This window comes from Rhinatrema bivittatum, chromosome 2 (genome assembly GCF_901001135.1).
Source record: "Rhinatrema bivittatum chromosome 2, aRhiBiv1.1, whole genome shotgun sequence".
NCBI lineage: Eukaryota > Metazoa > Chordata > Amphibia > Gymnophiona > Rhinatrematidae > Rhinatrema > Rhinatrema bivittatum.
Window position 1 is genome coordinate 316660374 of NC_042616.1, and position 25587 is coordinate 316685960.

Here is a 25587-nt window from a genome sequence, read left to right on the forward strand (position 1 = left end):
GGCGCAAAAGGTAAAATAAAAATGGGGGGGGGGTTTAGGATAGGGCTGGGGAGAGGATAAGTTAGGGGAAGGGGTGGGAAGGTCAGATTAGGGGAAACGGGTGAAGCCCGTGAATGTCGGTGTGCGCAGGGTGCACAATTGTGCACCCCCTTGCACACGCCAACCCCCGATTTTATAACATGCGAAGACCTGAGCACGTTATAAAATCGGGCGTACATGTATGCGCGCCTGGTAGCATGTGCACATGTACGCCTGCGTGTATGTATGAAAAGTCATCCCAATGGGGCGGATTTTCAGAGCCCTGCTCGCGTAAATCCGCCCAAAACCGGGCGGATTTACGCGAGCAGGGCCCTGCGCGCCGGGAAGCCTATTTTACATAGGCCTCCCGGCGCGCGCAGAGCCCCGGGACTCGCGTAAGTCCCGGGGTTCTCCGAGGGGGGCGTGTTGGGGGTGTGTCAGGGGGCGGGCCCGGTCGCCGCGGCGTTTCGGGGGCGTGTCGGCAGCGTTTCGGGGGCGGGTACAGGGGCGTGGCTACGGCCCGGGGCGGTCCGGGGGCGTGGCCGCGCCCTCCGTACCCGCCCCCAGGTCGCGGCCCGGCGCGCAGGAGGCCCGCTGGCGCGCGGGGATTTACGCCTCCCCCGACAAAGGTAAGGGGGGGTTTAGACAGGGCCGGGCGGGTGGGTTAGGTAGGGGAAGGGAGGGGAAGGTGAGGGGAGGGCAAAGGAAAGTTCCCTCCGAGGCCGCTCCGATTTCGGAGCGGCCTTGGAGGGAACGGGGGTAGGCTGCGCGGCTCGGCGCACGCGGCTATACAAAATCCATAGCCTTGCGCGCGCCGATCCAGGATTTTAGCAGATACGCGCGGCTCCGCGCGTATCTACTAAAATCCAGCGTACTTTTGTTTGCGCCTGGAGCGCAAACAAAAGTAGGCTATTCGCGCGCCTTTTAAAATCCGCCCCAATGTGTACAGTCCCTACTCCTTGGATCTTAGAATTTAGTCAAGCCCTACAGACAAGACACAAATAAAAGGCTTAGAGTTTGAGCAGCGGGCCGGACAAACAGAAGCAGAAATGGTAGGGGGGCGGGTACGTAATAAATACACTGGTGATTTAACAAGAAGGAAATATAGGAAGTTGTGACTAAGTTAGAAAGGGACAATAACAGTGCAAGCAATAGTAAGCAGTTGCATTTTGTTTCCTATTCTTTCTGTGAGACAGATAAAATGTTCTAATTAGGATGCTAAAATACGTAAAACACCAAACCTTTCAATAGCACCCTATAATTCAGAGGGATTTCTACAATATGTCAACAGAAAACACAAATCACCTCTTAGAAAATTTTTTTACAAGATATAAACTGCTGAGTATCCCAATATCAGGTGATGCATATAGCGTTACCAACTGAATCTTATAACAATCCTTTTATTCAGACACACAAAAAAAAATTTTTGGATGAAAGAGGAACGTTTCATATATTAGTATCATGAACCCCAACCGGATGATACAGCCTTGTTATAATCATGAATGGACCTCCTCCATCCAATTTTCTTTTCTTTTATATGTGTCACACCAATGGTGAAGTAAGTCTCTTTCTTTTAAAAAATTGTATGTGAACTTATTTGTAAATCAATACTTGTTAAAACTATATCAACGTTCCGACTTATCTGATATTCCAAAAGGATGACCCGACGCAGCCGCGTTTTCAGGTCCACAAGCGGACCTTTCTTCAGGGAGTTCTTCCTTGTCCTCGTCCTTCGCTTTCAGTTTGCCTAGCTCTTCCCATACATTCTGTTCCTTAAATGGAGTGTTGTCTATCCTATTCCTATCTACAATCTTGTCTTCGAGCAACAGTCCTTCTCCTGAACTGAAGTATTTGTTTAATATTTCTGCCATTTCTTTGTCTCTCTCCACACATTGTTCCTTGTCACCTTTCAGTTTCACTATATCATTAAGGATCTTCCTTCTTTCTCTGATATATCTGAAAATCTTTTTGTCACCTCGCTTTACCTCTTTGGCAATCCTTTCATCTGCTTGACCTTTTGCTTTCTTGGTTTCTTTCTTTAGGTCCTTCAGTTTCACCAGGTATTCTTCCCTGTGTTCCTCTTTTTGGGATCCTTTATACTTCTTGAACACTTCTTTTTGCCTTTATTTTTTCAGTTCCTTCCTTTGACAACCAGATTGGTTCTCAAAGGAAGGAAGGAAGGAAAACTCTTACTTTTGTTTACTTTTTGTTTACTTTTCTAAGATATAGATTTGTACCCTTTCTGATAGCTCCTTTTAATTTAGCCCACTGTTGTTCCACCTTTCCCATTTTCTCTCAGTCTTCTAGTTCTTCCTCCAGGTATGTCCCCATTTTGGCAAGTCTATGTTTTTGAAATTCAAAACTTCAGCTTTCATGTGACTCCTTTGAATCCTATTTGTGGTGTCAAACCATATCGTTTGATGATCACTCGTGCTCATGTGGGCACCCACCCAGTCATTAGAGTCATTAACCCCATTAGTGAGCACCAGGTCAAGTATCACACCTTCCCTCATAGATTCCATTACTATATGTTTGAGCACTGATCCATGAAGGACATGCACTATCTCTCTACTTCTTGTAGATTCCACAGAAGGTATTTTCCAGTCTACTTCTAGCAGATTAAAATCTCCAATGAGCACCATTTCTCCCTTCTTTCCTATCTTTTGGATGTCTTTGACCAGATTGCTGCCCAGTTCTTCTGTTCAGTCTGAGCCCTCTAGATCACACCAGTAAAATTGATACACTATCATCTTTTTTTAGGATGGCCCATAATGCTTCTTCTCTACCCCATGTCCCTTACAGTTCAGTTGCTTGGATATCATTTTTTATATAAAGAGCTATTACTCTTCCTTTTCTGTCCTCTCCATTCTTCCTTAACAAGTTATAGCCCAGAATGGCCATATCCAGATCATGAGAATCCATGAACCAAGCCTGTATATCAGCAGCAATGTCCAAGTCTACCTCCACCATTAGGAGCTGTAGGTCTGGGATTTTATTGTCCAAACCTCCTATGGGTGGCATCCTTGTTGACTTGGGAGATGTGGGGGAGGGGAAAATATTTGGCCCCACAGATAGACCTCATTACTCTCTTGGGGAGAAGATTTCCTGCCATTTCGACAGGTATGTTAGCCTGCCAAGGTAATCAAACAAAACTTAACAATATCTCAAGAAATGAATGCAAATTGTGTTCTTTAATGCAATGTGTGCTAACAGCACAAGAATATCAGTAAGGTACATAATTTGCATTTGCATATGACACAGCTCATATAAATATTCCTTGCATTATGATATGACATTTTATATTAATATTAATGCAAATATACAAGGACATTAATGCCAATTTAATGCATGTGAGAGGTGTTTAATGACCATTAAAGCCTTAACACCCTTTAGTAAATAAACCCCAGGGAAGGTAATTTTTAAAGCCATCTCCAGGAGTAAAACAGTGCTTTACTCATGGAAATGACCTGCTATAAAATTGTCTGTCTGATTTGCAGGTAATCTTACATGTACATGCCTTGCATATGGAAAAAAAGGTTATCTGGACAGAAGGGAGGTATTCCCTGTGGTAGGGCTGGGGATGGATTTCCAATGACATGCATATTTTTGCATTTTCAAACGTATGTGTTTAAAATTTCCTGAAAACTTTTTTGGCACATTACAGCAGATATAATTGCATGTGGATAGATCTAGTGGAATCATTTTCGAAGTGAATTTATGTGCAGAAATTAGCTTTGAAAATTGGTGCAATATATATATTTGCGATTTAGCTGGGCAGTTAAAAAAATTACCTGCAAAATGACATTTCATCATACTGTGCTTGCAGTTCCATGGAAAAGTCCCATGTGCCTGCTTTAATATGTGAACTGTATATGCACCGGAGAACATGCTGAGGATTCATGATGAAAAGCTTTCTCAACCTAAAAACTAACAGGCAACCAATGACAGTTCCCATACTGCTCCATCAATAAGCAAATGCTTTTATAGGCACTTATGAATGTCAGTTTTCTAATTTATCAGACCACTATTGGCCTATTAGAAGGGTTTTTTAAAAGCTGATAAATACTTTACACTGTGATTATAATTCCCTCTCTCTTTATAATATAAGCATTAATGATTCTGCTAATAGACTAATGTTTCACTAAAAGTAATAAGCCAAGCTACAGATCAGCTCCCTAAAGCTTTCATGAATTTTTGGATGCCGCTTCTGGTGTCCAGAGTTCACAGAACAGACCAATTTAAAGCATTGACAGAGAGCCAGATTAACCCATAAATCTGAAAATGTGGTGCAGTGGTGCAGTTATCAGCCTTGACTCTGAAAAGGCACCTACATGATTCATCAGAAACAGTGAACAAATTTTCACAAAAGAGTTTTACCATAGATATAAACTAGGAAAAAAATCTTTTGGAAAACTGGGCTTTCTCAGATGATGCAGAAAATTGCTTTGCAAATCCAATCAAACACATCTGAGCTTGTATGAAGATTGTATTGGCTGGTGGAATGGAATTAATGCAAATTAATGGAATTTACTCAAATTTGAGACTGAAAATTTTTCAGTAAAACCCAATGTTTAGACAATGGAGCGATCTCCTCTGTGGTTAGATCCTGGATGTTTACTGGGCATATATGAAAATAACCCAGGATTTTTCTTTTTCTTCCCTGCGAGTGAAAGGGAAGAGCACCAATAGGAGAGAAGGACAGAGAAAGAAAGTCAGTACAGAGCAGGATGTCAGTACAGAGCTGGATGTTTGAAATATCTTACTGCACTGTAATTAGTGTTTGGTTTTTTTTATTAAATAATTCCAGAATGTACAACAGCTGTAACTTAGTTTTTCAGCTTCTGTTTGCCCTCCAGAGGCCAATATATTTGTGGGAGATATTGAATCTGATAACTATAAGGCTGAGAAACAGAAATGCTTATATTATTTAAATGAAGAAAGGTTGGTTTTAAAAAGAATTGATTTAAATCCAAAAGAAACACAGGTCAGCACTTCAACAGGCAAACAGAGAAACAGATTTTAATGAGATTAAAATTTCATGCCCTGTCAGAAATTTTCACCAGGGCAGAGACTTGTAAACCCCCACCAGAGGGAAGGGAGTCATATAAATAACTATGTGATATACCATGGGCATGTGTAGCACCCCAACACAACTAAAGGGTCTCCCAAGAATGGGGAGAAGAGACCAGAAAGTAAACACAAAATATTACTATTACAAGTAATGCAAGCAAAATCAGTACTTGTACATTTGCATAACACATCTAGACTCTTATACTGTATAGGAGACAAAACCTCAAGTCTTTATAGTAAAAGAAAAGTATAGCTTTCTGCAACTCAAACAGAAAACCTCAAATCTTGCTCCTTTTTTCATTTCTCAGTTCAAGCAAATTAAACATTTCTCCCTAAAGTCCCCTTCTAAATACTGGACAAAATTAGCGTGTGATTTCTGAGTTCAGTCTCACTTATTTGCTCAATGATTTAGATGAATTTCTCCCTAGTCTTTGGATGAAGATGCAATTGCAAGGCTTTTGGAAATCCACAATGACTTCCAGTATGCCACATGGACTAGGAGATCATTTTTCCTCAGAGAGAAAATATCATCAAAATGAAAGTTATATTCTTGCTCTATTCTGATTTAAATTACAATAATTCTTTGGATTATTCCCTGTAAATCATGTTCCTAATACTAATAAAATATAAGCAACTATCCTAATACTGTTCAATTAAATAGAAATAATATGAATAAAAATATCTATAAATTACCTTACTTGCCCTTTCTACAAAACAAAAGCCTGTGCTTGTTTCAGTTTACTTACACTGAAACTCATCTTTTCTTTTAGCCAGCTAATTAAAACACCTCATTAGAGAATTTCTCTCAAGCTTTAAAATCTCCTGCACAAAGATTTTTTTTTCACAGACAATGAAAAAGTTGCAATTAATATGTGACCTTGTATTCTAGCTGTACCACTAACTCTAACTGAAACAAAGGAAGCCAGACTCTTATTTCCACACTTTAAAAAGGCATCTATGTTTAGTTGCTAAACATTAGCCCTCAATCCCTTGCCTGTGGCTGGCTACATGAATAAATAGGTAATGTATCATTTAACTAAGCTTTCAGGCAAAAGTCTGCTGCTCAACAATTTGAATTTCAACAGTGACTGATAGGCTTCCAGAGATGAGTTAATTAGAATACCTTTCCCTTGGAATTTAATGTCCATAGGGTGTCACTGTTGTCCAGAAAATGACAGCACTGGCTTCCAGCCAATATGATCACTTCTTCATAAAGTCATTTGAAATTACAAGGCTCTGAAGTCTTTTCCTCCAACTCCACGTTGAATTTCCCAAGGAAAAGTACAAGCCTCAGATGCTCATTATCAACCATGATATGATGACTTTTCAAAAGGACATTTGATTCTTGCCTACTGTGAAACATTTCCTCTTTTTAGAAAAAAAAATGTTGCAAGTTGCTGTTTCATGTTCAGTTGTCACTGAAATTAAACCTTGACTAGGCAGAGGAGAAAAACAATTTAAATTAATAAATGCTAAGTCACTGACATATAGAAACAATTAAATAAACTTTATGGGGTAAATTTTCAATGACTTTACTTGGTAACTACATGGGTAAAATCAGGGATTATGGGGATAGAATGGTTGAATCTCCTAAGTAGATTTTTAACTGGCTAAAAGTCAAAGCATACTTTTACAATGTATGTACTTTTAGCTGCAGTAAAAGGGTGTTCCAAGAGGGATTAACTTGGTCAAGGAAGAAAACTATGCACATTCAGAGCAGACATACTTTAAGATAACATTTTAGATAGTATTTGCAGCAGAAGAGGACCAGAAGGCTCATCTGCATATTCTACCCAGCAGCCCCCAGGACAGGACTCCAGATGTCACAGAGAGTGATCCAGGGTTTGAACTCCACAGCCCCAGCTTCCAGAGGTCCCATACCACTTACAGCAGAAGAGGACTGGAAGGCTCATCTGTATATCCTACCCAGCAGTCCCCAAGAGAGGACTTCAGAGGTCACAAGCAAGCGATCCAGGCTTTGAGCTCCACAGCTCCATCTTCCAGAGGCCTCACACTATTTGCAGCAGAAGAACATAAGAACATAAGAAATTGCCATGCTGGGTCAGACCAAGGGTCCATCAAGCCCAGCATCCTGTTTCCAATAGAGGCCAAAACCAGGCCACAAGAACCTGGCAATTACCCAAACACTAAGAAGATCCCATGCTACTGATGCAATTAATAGCAGTGGCTATTCCCTAAGTAAAATTGATTAATAGCCATTAATGGACTTCTCCTCCAAGAACTTATCCAAACCTGTTTTGAACCCAGCTACACTAACTGCACTAACCACATCCTCTGGCAACAAATTCCGGAGCTTTATTGTGCGTTGAGTGAAAAAGAATTTTCTCTGATTAGTCTTAAATGTGCTACTTGCTAACTTCATGGAATGCCCCCTAGTCCTTCTATTATTCGAAAGTGAAAATAACCGAGTCACATCTACTCGTTCAAGACCTCTCATGATCATAAAGACCTCTATCATATCCCCCCTCAGCCATCTCTTCTCCAAGCTGAACAGCCCTAATCTCTTCAGCCTTTCCTCATAGGGAAGCTATTCCATCCCCTTTATCATTTTGGTTGCCCTTCTCTGTACCTTCTCCATCCCAACTATATCTTTTTTGAGATGTGGCGACCAGAATTGTACACAGTATTCAAGGTGTGGTCTCACCATGGGGCGATATAGAGGCATTATGACATTTTCCGTTCTATTAACCATTCCCTTCCTAATAATTCCTAACATTCTATTTGCTTTTTTGACTGCTGCAGCACACTGAGCCGATGATTTTAAAGTATTATCCACTATGATGCCTAGATCTTTTTCCTGGGTGGTAGAAGAGTAGTGGAAGTGCATGCCATTAGGTGTGTTTACCTCAAACTTCCTTGCTAAACTCTAGTCTTTATGTTGTTATACCTTATCTGTTTACTAGATCTTATATATTTTTATTTGGTTTTATATGTTTTGATTTTACATGGTAATTGTGTTTGGTAGGAGTAATTTGTTACAGATTTTATAGATAAGAAATCTAATTCAAAACAAGAGTTTATAAGTTGAGTATCTAGGAAGATATAGTTGATAAACTAGTGTTTTGAGGGTTATTTCCAGAATAAGTCCAATCTCTGAAAGCTAGAGTGGTAGACCTGAAAGAGCTAAGGGAGACAGAGAGGTATATAGAGGAGACCTTCAGGGACATAGTAAAGAAGTCCACCTCCAATCTGGAAGCCCCTGTGCTACTTTGGATGAGAAAAGTCACCTGAAAGGACAGCTTCAGCTAGATGAGGAAGCAATCCTGTAGTTAGGACCTGTCCTCAAGATGATTTAGTATCCTCTTGTACTGAGGATATGTCTATAGGGGCACATGCCCAGGAGGGAAGGGATAGGATGGCCGTTATAGTTGGTGATTCAATTATTAGGAAGGTTGATAGCTAGGTGGCTGATGGACATGAGGATTGCTTGGTAAACTGCGTGCCTGGTACGAATATAGCAGACCTCACGCATCACATAGAGAAGATTTTAGATAGTGCTGGGGAGAATCCGGCTGTCTTGGTACATGTGTGTACCAATGACAAAGGAAAGTGCATGAGGGAGGTTCTGGAAACCAAAATTAAGGTTTTAGATAGAAAGTTGAAATCCAATACCTCTAGTGTAGCATTCTCAGAAATGCTCCCCATTCCATGTGCAGGACCCCAGAGCAGGCAGAGCTCCAAAGTCTCAATGCGAGGATGAGACAATGGTGCAAGGAAGAGGTTTTTAGATTTGTTAGGAACTTGGCTTCATTTTGGGGAAAAGGGGGCCTTTTCCTAAAGCATGGGCTCCACCTTAACAAGAGTGGAACCAGACTGTTGGCATTAACCTTTAAAAAGGAGATAGCATAGCTTTTGAACTAGATGATGGGGAATGCTGATAGTCGCTCAGAAGCGTATGGCGTATGGCTCAGAATGATTTTAAAAGGTTGATTTTAAAAGGCGTGTGCACATGTGCGCACATGGATGCACCTATTTTATAACATGTACGTGTTGGCGTGCGCATGTTATAAAATACGGTTCCTGTGCACATGCGAGCAAGATTTTACAATCCGCACGTGCATGCTTGGGTGGGTCAGGGCTCATGCATGCAGGGGGGAGATTTTGTAATCCACTCACAGTGACACAATCAGGTCTTTGCCTAGTTCCCTCCTAGTGTGCTCCAATTAAGAAGTGGACTGGGAGGGACTTTCCTTTACCTCTATCTACCCTTCCTCCCTTTTCCCCTCTCCTCCCCGACCCCTAAACTAAGCCTAATGGGTTTTTTTTGTCGATTTTTAACATACCTGCTCCTTTGGAGCAGAAGTAAGATATGCGTGTTGGCCGGTTGCCAGCGCATGCTTCCCCAGGACCAGGGCCTAATGGCCTCTGTCCCGGCTGGCCATGCCCTGCCCCTCCACACCCAGACCACACTCCCCGGCCTGTCCCTTTTAGCTTGCCCAGCACTTCTGCGCATATTGGGGGATATGCGCATGGCTGGGCACTTTCGAAAATGCGCGCAGTGTGCACAGGGTCCAACCATGCTTGTATCCCCTGAATTTTACGTGCACGGGCCTTTTAAAATTCACCCGTAAGAGAGCAAGGAAAATAGGCAACCCAGTAGAGAGATTGCAATAAATGCCAAAGGGGATCAGTGCAGAAAGATTCCAAATTACCCCTGTACAAACAAGAAACATACCTTGAAATGTCTATATACAAATGTTAGAAGTCTAAACAATAAGATGGGATAGTTAGTGTGAAAATGTAGATATAATTGGTGTCACAGAGCCCTGATAGAAGGAGGAAAACCAATGAGAGACTGTGAAACCAGGTTCCAAATTATATTGAAATGATAGGATGGATCAAATTGGTGGAGGGGTGGTACTATATGTTAGAGCATTGAGTCAAACAGGATAAAAGTTCTGCAGGAAACAAAAAATGGGGGTGTATTACCATCCTACCTGGCCAGAATAAACTAACAGAAAATGAAATGCTAAAAGAAATTAGGGAAGCTAACAAAATCAGCAGCACAGTAATAATGGGTGATTTCAATGTTATATCAAGATATTCTAGGAAGTAAAGTACCTAGATGAAATAAATGACTGCTTCATGGAGCAGCTGGTATAAGAACCAACATGAGAGGAAACTATTTTAGACCTAGTCCTTAGTGGAACACAGGATTTGGTGGGAGAGGTAACAGTGTTGGAGCCACTTGGCAACAGTGATCATAAAACTATCAAATTTCACTTAATAACTAGAGAAAGCACAAAAAAGAAATCTACTATGACAACATTTAACTTTCAAAAAGGTCACAATGATAAAATGAAAATATTTAGGAAAAAACTGAAAGGAGCAGCTGCAAAGGTTAAGAGTTTAGCTCATGCATGGATGTTGTTTAAAAATACCATCCTGGAAGCCAGAACAGATGTATTCCATGCATTAGAAAAGGTGGAAAGAAGGCTAAATGACTACCAGCATGGTTGATAGGTGAGGTGAGAGAGGCTATAATATTTAAAAGAAAAATTTTCAAGAAATGGAAAAAGGATCTGAATGAAGAAAACAGGAAACAGCATAAGAACTGGCAAGTCAGATGTGAAGCATTGATCAGGAAGGCAAAGAGAGAATTTAAAAAGCTTGCAAAGAAAGCAAAAATTCATAAGAAAAACATTTTCAGGTACATTTGAGGGAAAAAGCCTGTGAGGGAGTCATTTGAACCATTAGATAATCAAGGGGTAAAAGGAGCACTTAGGGATGACAAAGCCATAGCAGAGAGACTATATGGATTTTTTGCTTCAGTGTTCACTGAGAAAGATGTAAGAGATATACCCATTCAATAAAGACAAGAAGAGGAAAAAGGATACAAATCCAATACGTCAAATATATACCCATGCCAGAAATGATATTCAAATGTGTTGATTCAGAGGAACTGAAACAAATCTCAATGAATCTGAAAGATGTACTAAGGCAAATTGATAAACTAAAGAGTAGCAAATCTCCTGGACCAGATGATATATATCCCAAAGTGCTGAAAGAACTGAGAAATTAAATTGCAGACTTGCTATTGGAAATTTGTAAACTATCAATAACATTATCTATGGTACCTGAAGACTGGAAGGTTGCCAATGTAATGCCAATTTTTAAAAAGGGATCAAGGGATGATCAAGGAAATTATAGATCAGTGAGTCTGACGTCTACACCAGGCAAAATGGTAGAAAATATTACAAATAGCAAAATAGCTGAAAATATAGATAAGCATAGTTTAATGGGACAAAGTCAACGTGGATTTAGCCAAGGAAAGTCTTGCCTCACGAATCTGCTACATTTTTTTGAAGGCACAAATAATCATGTGGATAAAGGTAAGCCAGTTGATATAGTGTATCTGGATTTAAAGAAAGCATTTGACAAACTTCCTCATGAGAGGCTTCTTAGGAAATGTGAAAGTCATGGGCTAGGTGGAGGTATCCTATTGTGGATTGCTAACTGGTTAAAAGATAGAAAACAGAGAGTAGGGCTAAATGGTAAATTTTCCCAATGGATAAAGGTGAATAGTGGAGTGCCCCAGGAATCTGTTCTGGGACCGATGCTTTTTAAGATATTTATAAATGATCTGAAATGGGAACAAGTGAGGTAATCAAATCTGCTGATAACTCAAAATTGTTCAGAGTTGTCAAATTGGGGGGCGCTCTTGAGCAGCGACCAATATGGCTGCCTGACTTCCCAGCTTCGTGCGACCTCACCCACAATTTCAAGAGAAACCTACAGAAACGGGTAATTTTACCGCCAAATCAGGCAAAATTGAGGCGGCTTTTGCGGCTGCTTCTGGCTCCAAAAGAGCAAAACAAGATCCGCCATCACCAGACAAAGCCGTGCAGTTAAAATCAATAGCGTCAGCTGAACTAGTTTTGATGGAACTTAAGCAACTGAAAGACATGATACAACTGAACATCGATACTACAATCGGGATCCGGAATGATTTACAAACTATGTCCACCCAAATGAACAACTTTCAAGTGTGATTAGAAGATTTGGAGACATAAACCTCGGCCCTCACAATCGCCACTGTGTCACTCCCGCGGATTTCTTGAGACCTGGAAAAAATGCAACAAGAAATTGAAGACCTCTTTAACCGGAATAGGAGGAACAATATTTGCATTTTAGGTGTCCCTGAAGGAGCTGAAGGATCAGACATGTTCACGTTCCTTTTAAAATTAATACCCACGTGCTTGCAACTTCATTTTGAACATTCTTTTGAAATAGAAAGAGCACATAGGATTCCTTCGCAGCCTCCCTGCGCCGCCAAATATCCGAGGCCTATCATATTTAAGGTTTTGAGATATCCACAGGCTCTCCTAATCTTAACAATGGCGAGAAGCAAGGCTCCCATACAATTTCAAGGTAATAACCTTCTTTTTGTTCCTGATTTAGCAAAATCCACAGCAGCTAGGAGGAAGAACTTTTTGGCACTGCGACCCCAATTACAATCCCTGGGAGCGCGTTATGGGCTGCTATATCCTGCCCAAATGCGAGTTACTTGCCATAAACAAACTAAGCTTTTTTCTTAGCCTGAAAAATTGGCTGAGTTTTTGCAATCTTTGGAACAGAGCTCATCCATGGTCACTTGAAAGAACTTATCTCTTTTCTCATCTTATCAGACTCATATATACCTGATTAATGCCATGGTCTTCTCCTACCATGTACATTAAAGATGCTGTGTCCAGAAGACATTATTCATTTTCTTTATTACTTAAGAATTTTCCTTTTTACATGGAGATTTTTTGATTTTAACGTCATGTTTATACTATGGTCATTTTAAATAGTATATCACAACTAATCTACAGATATAGTTATCTGGGCAGACATATCAGAGAGGTTTCTCTGGCTGATTAAGACTTTGTTTTATCTTATGGTGAGGGTCAGGGAGTCAATGGCCCACTCAGAGACCCCTTTCTTTTTTAATACTTAGCGCCTAACACCTAAAGGCACCATGTTTCATGCTTCTTCTTTCCATTTCCTATTTTTTATAATTGGATTTCCTTTAATTTCTGTTTTTGACCTACGATTTTTTAATCTGCACAGTCCAATATTATGCAGAATTCTTATTTCATCTCCAGTTGGTAATATACCAGAATATTTTCTTTACAGGCTGATCATATCTTCTCACGAACTCACATTCATTTCTTCCCATGGCATCGTCTCACACGGCATTCACGCTAGTTTCGCTTAATATCAATGGCTTCTCACATCCAATCAAAAGGAAGAAGATATTGACTTACTTACAATCTCTACACACTGACATTGCCCTTTTACAAGAGACCCATCTCTCTCCACAAGAAGCTTTTAAACTTCGTCAACAATGGGTGGGTCAGGTATACTTCAGCCCAGCTATGCACAAAAAAAGAGGCACTGCCATCTTGATTCATAAGCACCTAGGAGCTCAAGTCACATATCAGATGGCTGATCCAGACGGAAGATGGAATTTGATCCAATTTACTATCTCATCTGAAACGTTTACTCTTCTTAACATTTACGCACCGAATGTTGATGATCCAGACTTCTTTCATTCATCATTTGCGCAATTACTATCAATTGATTCGTCCCAATGCATTATAGGAGGAGATTTTAATCAACCACTTGATCCATTTTTGGATAAACGTACCTTAGTTAGAACAACCATATCTAAATCTACAACAACTTTGAGACATCTATACCAAACTTTTGGCCTGTCAGATCCTTGGCGTCTATTATATCCTACAGGAAAAGATTTCACATTCTATTCCTTTCCACATTCATCCTATTCTAGGATCGATTTCTTCCTTACTTCCCATACATTGGTACCCAGGATATCAGCAGCAAAAATCTATCCAATTTTCATCTCAGACTGTGCAGCTGTTACTCTCACCTGTAACCTACAAAAAGCCATCAGATCGGCAGTGGAGATTAAATTCTTCCTTTCTCAGGGAATCCGACTTTTCTGAGCTAATTCAATCTAAGATATCTGAGTACTTCGATAACAACACCACCTTTGATGTCACCCCTCCAACTGTCTGGGAAGCTTTTAAAGCTACTATCCATGGGGATATAATTAGTTACTCTATTTGACACTGAAAATCCCAAAAAGCTGCTTTACAAACCTTACAAAAGAGAATTTCATCACTGGAATGTTCTCACATCAATACTCCTTCTATTACTTCTCTTCAGGATCTCCTAAAGCTAAGAAACCAATATAATCAAATGCTGAGTTCGCAAGTTAAAGTGGGTCTTTTCCATACCAAGGCACTATACTATACCGAAAAAATAAATGTGGTCATCTATTGTCATCCTATCTTAAAACGAAAATTGAAAAGAAACGGATAGTCAAAATCTCAACCTCAGATCATCGATCATCGATCAGTGACATCAGACTCGGACATTCTTCAAGCTTTCAGGAACTTTTATGCATCACTTTATAAATCGGAAGTCTCAGTCACACCAGATCTATTCTCTGAATTCTTCTCCTCCCTCAAACACCCTATACTATTGGACATGCAAAAACAGTGTTGGATAAACCGATCACGGACGGCAAAATCAAGACAGCGATCAACTCCCTATCTTCCGGAAAAGCCCCCGGTCCTGATGGTTTTTCAACAGACTTTTACCAAGCATTTCATACTATACCCACTCCTCATTTATAAACTTACTTCTCATTTATAAACTTACTTCTCTTCGCTTCCTTCCTATCCTCACGCTGTTGGACCATTTACAGAAGCTTGTATGTGGTATTAATAAAGCCAGGTAGAGATATCACTGATGTTGCTAATTATAGGCCCATCTCCTTATTAAACACTGACTATAAAATTTTTGCTAAACTTTAGCTACAAGACTTGCTCATCACATGAGCTCCATTGTCCATCCTGACCAATCAGGATTTATTAAGAACCGATTAATAGCAAATAATACATGTCTTTTCTTGCACATTCATGAGAAGGCACTTTCCCTTTCCCAAACTGTAGTGGCAATATCTCTAAATGCAGAAAAGGCCTTCGACTGGGTTGAATGGCCTTTTCTATTTGCAGCCTTAAATTGGTTTAGGATAGGTCCTACATTTCTTTCCTGGATTAAACTTCTATACACCTCTCCATCAGCTTTTTTATACATAAACAATCTGGCTTCTCCCTCGTTTTCCTTGTTTAGAGGAACACGTCAAGGGTGCCCTCTAACCCCAATTTTATTCAACCTGGCTTTGGAACCCTTATTACTGGCAATTCGTCAAATGCCATCTATTAAAGGTGTAACCATAGGTTCTGAAATGTACAAATTACCCACTTATGCAGATGATGTTCTTCTTTTTTTGACTAACCCCACTACTTATGTTTCCAGTTTATTTGATTCTATCTCCTCCTATTCTGCCTTATCCGGATATAAGATAAATTGGCATAAGACAGAAATACTTCCTCTGAATTATTTAGGTTCTATGGTAGATCTCACCCAACTGTCTATCTCTAAAGTTCAGAATGAACTCTCATCCACAAGAGATCGTGCCATCTTTATAGCTGGTCCCTCATGATGGAATTCTCTTCTCTCCTCTATTTGCCTTGAGCCCGCTCCTGTTAAATTCAAAAAGAAACTTAAGACTTGGCTCTTCAAACAAGCATACCCTGACTAGTCCGCCTAGAGCCTGTATAAAATTTGCATTGTTTTACTGTACAGAATTCACTTTTTTTACCTTGTTTATCTTGTTCCCACTTTGTAACATAATTTATTATCATGTATTTTTTCCTCTATATGCATCGTTTGCACTTTTGGCCCTCTGTCTGTTCTCGCCCTCTCCCCCCCCTCCCCCCGTTTATTGTAATTTACACCTGCTCTCAGTTATTATGTAAACCGGCAGGATGTTCCCCACTAATGTCGGTATATAAAATCTTTAAATAAATAAATAAATAAATAGATAAATAAATAAATAAATAAATATTTAGGAATCTGCTTCTTCACTGATCCTGCACTCACACTAACAATTGTGAAACCACAATACTACACCAATTAAGAGATGCTGCTCTGCACTGGTCCCCCCCTACATCTTTCTTGGTGAGGGAGACTTGACTCAATTAAAATAGTACTGGCACCAAAGATCTCCTATATATTAAGCATGATGCCAATACACTTCCCTAAATATTTTTACAGACTACTGCAAAGATTCTTATGCATAATAAAACCTCCAAAATTGTTCTACATAAATTAAAAGCAGCAAAAGAATGCGGGGGAGTGAATTTCCCTGACTTTTATGCTTATCATCAAGCATTCATACTGCAACAAGGGTCTCACTACTTTAGAGTTGACTGATTGTTCACACTCACCTAGATGGCTATCAATAGAGAAACATCTGTTAGCTCCCTATCCCACTGATTGCTTCCCTGGTATGTCCCTTCTACCTAGACAGGCCTCTAACCCAATACTACGTACGTTGCATCGCACTTTCACTGCATTAGAATCTTTTAGACCAGATGGAACCTGCCCATGGAAAACCTCCAAATTGTCTCCTATATGGCACAACCCAATGGTTAAGATTGGAGGGCATCCTATTAGCTGGCCAATCTGGTAAGTGGCAGATATTTGGACCCTCTCCTCTCTCTTTAATAATAATTTCCTCATCTCATTTCAAGACCTTCAAGCTAAATTTGGGCTTTCGCAACACAATTTTATGCTTGGTTACAGCTCAGGAGCTCTCTCCCTAATTCAAAGGTTTGAGATTTCACACTCGATAAGCTCCCATACCTTTATACTAAATATTGGGAATTCGAGATCAAGGGCCATTTAGCTTCTCACTTTTACAAACTGGTAAAGGAATTATCCTTTTCAAGGTCTAAGACGGCGGTGCAGCCCCCATGACTGCAGAACATCTACAGGTGTCCACCTCAGTGACGTGGCAATACCTCTGGAAGGTATCCACCCGTATATCTCTATCATCTAGTTTGACACAGACCTCTTATTTCATATTTCACAGAGCTGTTTGGACCCCTTGGAAATTGTATAGAGCTGGTCTACTTACATCTCATGCCTGTTGGACTTGTTCAGCACAAATGCTTCCCTGAGTCACATGCTTTACTATTGTCCATATATACAAACCTTTTGGACACAAATATGGTTTGTCATTTCTAACATACTCCATTTGCATACCCCAATTACCTATTCTTTAGTAATTCTCAAAGGAGCGGACCCTTCTTTAAATCTTCCCATCTCCCAGTGTAAACTGCTTGATTTTCTTCTCACGGTAGGAATACACAATGTTACATTCAACTGGAAAAGAAGCGATTTGCTATCTGAGCATTTATGGTGGAACTCAGTTTGCCTGTATTGCAAATATGAAAAAGCAATGGCGATTAAATCCAATAGATTAGGGAAATGGTCCCAAATATGGAAGACAACTACACTCTCTTTATGTCAGGAAATACCCTTTCAGATCAGTCCTAATTAATCTACTCTGCGGAACACATTATTTTCATTTTTTATTTCTTTCCTTTTTTCTTCTTCCTTTTTCTTTCTAGTGTTATTATCTCCTCCACTATATATTTTCACCTTACTTTATTTTTTATTTCTTTTGATATTAACATATAACTATACCCTATAGCTTCTAAGGGTTACATAGTTCTTATTGACCAAATGTAATATTCTGCGAATACATTCTTTTGTACTATAAGATGTCATGTTTTATCTTGATGCTTACTAAATATGTGAAATAATCCCTTTTCTTTTTGCAAAAATGAATAAACAGATTTAAAACACAGAGTTGTCAAATCACAAGAGGATTGTGAGAAATTGCAAGAGGACATTGTGAAACTGGGAGACTGGGCATGCATAATAGACAAGTGCAAAGTGATGCACTTAGGGAAGAGAAACCCAAATTATAGCTACAAAATGCAAGGTCACCACTCAAGAAAAGGATCTAGGTGTCATTGTTGAAAATACATTAAAATCTTATGCTCAATATGCAGCAGCAGCCAAGAAAGCAAATAGAATGCTAGGGATTATTAGGTAAGGAATGGAGAATAAAACAGAGAATACTGTAATGCCTCGGAATTGCTTCATGATACAACCTTATCTTGAGTATTGTGTTCAATTCTGGTCACCACATCTCTAGAAAGATATAGCAGAATTAGAAAAGATGCAGAGAAGGGCAACCAAGATGATAAAGGGGATGTCACAGTTCCCTTATGAAGAAAGGCTAAAGAGGTTAGGACTCTTCAGCTTGGAGAAGAGACAGCTGAGGGGAGAGATTATAGAGACTATAAAACGATGAGTGGAATGGAACGAATAAACATTAATCGGTTGTTTACTCTTTCAAAAAGCACAAAGACCAGGGGACAAACATGGAAGTTACTAGGTAATATATTTAAAACTAATAAGAGAAAATATGTTTTTATTCAATGCATAATTAAACTCTAAAATTCATTGCCAGAGGTTGTGATGACAACTTTAGTATAGCTGCATTTAAAAAAGGTTTGGACAAGCTTCTGGAGGAAAAGTCCATTAACAATTATTAAGGGAGAGTTGCAGAAATCCACTGCTTATTCTTGGGAAAAACTCAAGTTACAGTAGGGTGCAGTAAGCTAATGCCATGCACATAAAACCTGAGTAAAAAAAAAACAAACAAAAAACACCATGGCACATGAAAACTCACAGAAAAATGAATATAGTGGAAAACTGTGCTAAAATATGTGAGACCTGGAGGTGGAAGCAGTGAAACAGTGTGGTCTCTGTAGGCTGAGGGCTATGAGTTTGAATCCTACTTAAGGAGGGAGGTTGAAAGTGAGTACTAATCAAGCTTTTCCTGCTATTAATTAAGTTGACTTAGAAAATAGCCACTGCTATTACTAGCAACGGTAACATGGAATAGACTTAGTTTTTGGGTACTTACCAGGTTCTTATGGCCTGGATTGGCCACTGTTGAAAACAGGATGCTGGGTTTGATGGACCCTTGGTCTGACCCAGCAAGGCAAGTCTTATGTGTAAAACTGGAAAGTGCTGCAGAGTTCCCTATTGTTGTAAAATGTGACCAGTGATAACGTCTGGTGTAATTGGTGGCTCACTGCTGTCCTTCATGTTTTCTAGACATTCTTACTTGCAGGGAAAGAAAACGCAGTTTCTTTTAGGGGAATTTTGTCAGTGCTGTGTTGGTGTTTTGGTGAACTCTGAACAAGGCATTGGGAGGTTGTTTTGGTTTAGGAGTAGTGATGGCTGTTGATGCCTTTTCGATTGCTAATTAGTCTCTTTCCCCTCCTATTGTTTATGTACTCGAGTGAATGTGTTGAGAGGCAGTGTTTACTGGTTAGTGATTGTCAGTCTTTGGTATTCTCTAAAATTGGTATTTTGAGGTCTTAGGTTGCTGAAAGAGCAGTGTAGGTGTTTGTGGGTGTGGAGAGAATGGGGCATGACAGAAGGGGTATGAATGAGGGAGGGAGTGAGCGTGGCAGGCAGGTGAGTGGTGACAGAAGATAGGAGGACCGTGGTTTGTGAGTCGGTGGAGGAATTCATAAACCTTCAAAAATTCACTTAGAACTCAAACAGCAACAACCCTGCATGAAAAGCCAACACTGCAAATATTTCACCAGGCCCTAACATACCCATGCACCTTCTAGTGAGAAAACAGAACACACTGGACAACTACAGATCTCTACACAGAACCTACATACAAGCAGAATATGTCACCTAGGTCACAAATACAGAACACAGATCCTCATCAAATGCAGAATAAGGGATCACAAATTAGAAATAGAAATATGTAGACAAAAACTGAATTCTTCTTTGTTCTAGTATTCACTCCTGCTTTACCTGCTCCCTCCTTATCCCTCTTTTTATTCTCTGCAGACAGGAGAGGAGCAGCAGAACAAGAGAAGAGGAGCTAGATTAAGGAGCAGAGTGTTTTCCTTTGCTTTGTATTATGCACTGTCTGCTCCAGGCTCATCCCACCCAACCAGTTTGCTCCATGCATGTTGCCTAGAAGGCAAAGGGCTAGAGCAGGAAACAGAGGAATATTCCCTACTGACAAATTTAGGCCATTAACCAATAGAGTCATCTGGGCAGAGCTCTTGTGTGCTCATTCAATAGACTTCCTGTTATGCCAATAAGTGAAATCAGCTCTGCTGATGACACCCCCTTGGGCATGACACCCAGGGTAGCTGCCCCTCATGCATCCTGGCCCTGTTACTAACGCAGGGACTAGAGGTGGAGCTGTTCAGGCAGCTACAATTAAAGCTGCCCAAAGCAGAGATGCTAAAACTGATGGAGCTAGCAAAGAAGCTGGTGGAAGAGTCTCTTGAAAGGTTGGAGTCATCCGAAGAGCAACCGGGAGTGGAGTCACTGTATTTGCTGAGACAGCCTGGAGTGCACTCACCAGAGAAGCTGCTGTAACCTGGAGTGGAGTAAAACAAAATTCAGTCTCTAGGGCCACCAAGCCCAAGAACAAGGAGAAACCGTCAATTGTTTACACAGCTGCATTTGTTTCCTCTTCAAGACCCAAGATTCTCTACTAAGGGGCAAAGGCAAGTTCATAAAGCTAACTGCAGCCATGAAGTCATAGAAACATAGGAACAAAGAAACATAGAAATGATAGCAGAAAAGGACCAGTGGTCCATCCAGTTTGCCCAGCTAGTTTTTCATGGTAGTATCTGCCGTGCAGGTTACCCCCATGTATCAGTCAATGTTGCTTGACGTGCTTTGCTTATGGACTTGGCTGTAAAATCAGTCCTGTGTTTTTTTCTTAATGTCTGTATATCAGTAATCCAGAGTGTAAAAAAGTCATGGCTTTCCCTCCAACCCACCCCCCTCCTTCAAAGCAGAGAACAGTGTTGCAGTTGCATCAAAAGCATCAAGGCTTATTGGTTAAGGATAATCATCCATACCCTCTTTTAAGGGTAGTAGCTGCTGCTCTGTGCAGGTTACCTCCATGCTTATCAGTTCCGCAGCTGTAAAAGTTAGAACCCTCATTGGTTGCTGTCTAAATTCAATTGAAGCAAAGAGCAATGTTGGAGTTGCATCAAAAGTATCAAGGCTTATTGGTTAAGGGTAGTAACTGCTGTACCAGCATGTTAACCCCATGCACACTTTCTTCATTTCCTTTGGAACTTGGCCGTAGAAACAGTCCTGTGCTTTTTCCCTTATGGCTGCAATTTCGTATCCGAGACCATGGAAGTCGGGGCCCTCAGTTGTCTTCTGAATCCAATACCTCTTGTCCCCCTGCTGTCTAAGTGGGGAGCAATGTTGCAGTTGCATTAAAAGCATCAAAGCATATTGGTTATTTTCTTTTATGTCTTTCTGTAATATTTGCCTGAAAAGTATGATTTATGTATACTTTTTGAAAAATCAATAAATTGTAAATTAAAAAAAAAAAAAAAGCATCAAAGCATATTGGTTAAAGGTGGTAATCTCCATGCCTTCTGTTAAGGGTTGTAACTGCCATAGCAGCAAGTTACCACCGTTCATGCTTATCTCATTTCCACCTTCTAGACTTTAGAGATCCACAGTGTTTATCCCATGCCCCTTTGACTGGTCTCTTCTTTACCACCTCCTTCGGAATGGCATTCCAGGCCTCACAAGGGCTTCACTGGGGACAGCTCAGGTTAGCTTCATAGGAGGATTGTGAACAAGAAACAACATTTCATACTAGAGGATGTGTTTGTTCCCATACTCCACCCTCTTGAGGATGATCATGACTTGGAGGCCTAGTCAGGCAGTTACTTCATTGTTGAATTCCATGCAGACATTGTTTTCTCACCATCTCATGAACATCAGAAATGAACCCACAATATAGCTTCCTCATACTATCAATCTTCTCAGGAAACAGGTTATGTCATTCTAAGAATGGCTGGCTGGAGTTAGTGGCTTGAAAGGTATCTACCTTTGGCTGGCAGGTATTAAGCAGGGCCTGCTCTGATTGAATCACTTTCAGTAAGTCTTTCAAACTATTGGAAGCCCTGGCCAAGAGCTCCATTTTGGCCTAGCCTAAGGTTTGGGCTGGTCAAAACTATCAGGAATAGTCACAGCACTGAGGTAGCATACCAAGAGAGGCTAGACCCTGAGGTCGTGGGAGAGCCCTGACACTGGAAAGGAGCTAGGCAGTGATGATGTAAGCCCAGTTGTGAATGGGGAGTCAGTACAGGAATCACTGGAAAAATTTGAGCAAGAATAGGATCAAAGGTTGGATGAACAGATTTTCCACAAGGCAGACACCAAGGATTTTGCTGTGTCATCGGCAAAGGTGCTTCTTCCTGGTGCTGCCTATATGCTGATCTTTAATTAGGGAACACTTTTTGCTCTTCCAATGGGGAGCCTGCAGAGGCAGCTAGCTCTCTGTAGTATTAAGGACAAATATACTATGACTCCTTAGAAGACCAGCAACTTTCATAGCTCTGCTGTAGATCCCTAGCTTACAGCCACCAAGGCGACAGATTCAAACCCCTATTACTGCCTTTGTTTCAAGTCTTGATTTTTTTTCACACTCTTTTTTCCTCTCTTTTTGCTTCTATCCCTCTTAACCACAAATATTGTTTTTTACAACTTCTCTTTCATCTTCATTCTTCATCTGGTCTGCTCTGCATTCCCAGCTCTCAATCACATTTCAACTAATTGCCATTTTGGATACCTCTTCTCAGCCTTCACAGATACTCATGCTAAAAAAAACAAAAACCTACAATGAATCCTCCTCCTCTAAGTACCTACCAACCCATTTCCCTCCTTTTTTTGTCTTCAAGCTCCTTGAATGAATACTTAGCCTAGATCTATACCTTCACCACATTGGATGCACTCCTTCCATCTGAATGAAACTCCTCTCAAAGTCTCCAATAACCCCCTCCCCTAGATAAATCCTATGGTAGTTTCTCTATCCTTGGGATTTAAGCAATAAAACTTGTGCTAAAAAGTGCTAAAAAGTTATAGTGTGCCACTCAGTAAAATTTTAATGTGCGCATTAAAATGGGACTTAATACGCTATGAAATAAATTTTACACTATTTCTGTCAATAGTGTTGTCTCAGTACTCACATGGATATTAACACAGAAAAGTGTAACGTTCGTGCTTGTTGCTGGGAAATCCCCCATATTAACCAGCCTGTCATGGAAGGGTCAGTAAGCAGGGGGGGATTTTATACCCCTAGCTCCATAAAGAGGGACTGGTGAAGAAAGGAGTATGGCTACTGATCTATAAAACGATTTCCCTTAATGATGCTTCACTACATAACAAGTGGGACTGCACTTCAAACAGTGAATGCTACTAGGCAGCATCACTCACAGGCCCACGGCCATGCTGGCAGGAGGGCTTGGCAGTACCTCCTTCTGGTTCAGAAAAGGGCACCTCTGAACAGGGCCGGATTAAGACATGGTGAGGCCCTAAACTATGTCAAATGTAAGAGGCCCCCACAGCATTACCAAAAAATATATATATAAAACTTGATTTTTTTTTTTTTAATTTAGAGGCCCCTCATAATCTGAGGTACTTGTGCCTAAATCAGACACTGCTTCTAGAAGGTAAGTGCCCATTCTGGAAGGGTGTGTGAGTGGGTGTGTGGGGGGGTGTCTTCGATAGGTCCCAAAGGAACTACATCATTCTTCTGTGGGGTGAAAGGAGGGTGCCACCAAAGGGGGATGGACATTGATGCCAGGAGGAAGAGAGAGGGGACTGGTCATTCATGCTTGGAAGTGCTCCAGAAGGAGTAGGTAACTGATACTGTGGGGTAGGGGGATCAGGGATTTATGTGTAATTGCCACAGGGAGGCTTGGGATGGGGTGTCCCAGAAGGGGGATCTGTGACACCAGGGGATGGGGCAGGTGTCAGCACTTTCTTTATGAGGGGGGGGGAGCATTTGAAGGAGGAAATCCCCCAATTAACCAACCCTTTCACTTCAGGCTTGCTAGCACTGGGGATTTCCCAGAATCAAATTGTCCTAAAAGCATAACACCTGGTCCGAGGCAGGTCCATGGTAAATAGTCCATGGCGAATAGCACATGAGCAGAGCATATGATGATATTTACTCTGCATAAAATAATAGGGATGCCGTGTTAGGCCACTTGAGTGCACAAAAATAAAGATTAATAAGTAAAAACAATAGATTTATTGTTCTAACTTAATACATGTCTTGACTAGATTTCAAGAGATAATACTCTCTTCCTTAGGTCAGAATAGAATAAGCAAAAGATGGCATTTACAAGGGAATATAAGTGAATCATAAAAGGCTTTCCAATGACCATGGGAAGGAGTGAGGGGTAGAGCGGGAGGGGTTGATGGGCCATTAGAAGGTGACAGGCTTGTGCAAAATCAGCAAAAATGCCTTCGAAAATAAATTACCTATTGTTTCTCTAGATCAATCTTGAAAGCAACCAAGAATTCCCCTACTTGAGACTTTTGCCAATATTTCCTGAATTAAGGAACACGCTTGTTCCTGAGGGATAGCAATTTATTGATTAAAGATAAAAAGCTGTGTTTAGAGTGGGCAAATTCTCATGTACCACCTGAAAGCATTCTTCCGTGAATAACTCCACATCTGAAACGATTGGTGGAAAGCTAACACTATGCATGTTTTTAGATCAAAGAGAACTCTAAAGCTTCCACCATCCTGACATTAACCAAATTATCATTGGCCTTCCTGGCATCTCTAGAACAGCTTACCTGTAGTGGGGAAAAGCTGGCTGGTAACTGAACCCAGGACCCTCTGCATGGCAGGGGGCAGTACAGCCGCACTGCGTCACCAGCCCCAGCCCCATGGGGCGTTTCTAACCACGCTTTTGGAATCTCAGTCTGCTGATCCTCCTTTGCCCTACATCTACGCCCCCAGAGATCGCTCCCTGGCTGCCTCTTTTTTTCTGTTTAGATTCTTAGGGCCTCATTTACTAAGCATTTTTCCCATAGGCACAGAATGGGAGAAAAGCCTTAGTAAATGAGGCCCTTAGGCATGAAAAACACAAACTTTGAAGTGTAATTTTTATTTTATTTTTTTTAATGATGTAATTTCACCATTTCATAACATTCCACGCTTGCTAGATGAGAAAAAAAAAACAAACCAAAAAACAACCCAAGGGCACTTGTTTCCTACCAGCTCTGTTCTTTAATAGAATATCCCAGATGCTGCGACGGGAACAAGGATCGACTCCACTGGTGGGCTCATCCAGAACAACTGTTTCGGAGTTTCCAAGGAAAGAAATAGCAATTGAGAGTCTCCTTTTCATTCCCCCAGACAAGGTTCCAATTTTCTGATGCTGATGCTGGGACAACCCTACGTCTTGAAGGGCCCTAGAAAATAAAGAAGAAATTAGTTTCAGTGTAGGTAGGGCATGCTAAATTTATTCCATACAAATTGAACTTTTCAGAGTGGTAGAGTTCATTGATGTAAGAAGCAAGTTTAGTCATCAAGAGTAGTGGTATGGGCTGAGGAGGAGTGACCTTCCTGTGCAATAGATCACATAAGTTCTGGGATGTGAGTTCAAGACGTGTCACTGACTTTCTTTGTGCTCTTGGTAACTTTAAAATTCCTCATGTCTCTGG

General features: G+C 40.7%; 1 protein-coding gene across 1 annotated transcript in view; it reads right to left on the minus strand.

Annotated features, from left to right (window-relative positions):
• Nucleotides 1–25587, minus strand: part of ABCA13 (ATP binding cassette subfamily A member 13) — a 929477-nt gene that overhangs the window by 564709 nt on the left and 339181 nt on the right. Inside the window, exon 33 of the mRNA XM_029587089.1 lies at nt 25139–25335. Coding sequence (XP_029442949.1) covers nt 25139–25335 — 197 coding nt within the window. The remainder of the gene's footprint in view (nt 1–25138; nt 25336–25587) is intronic.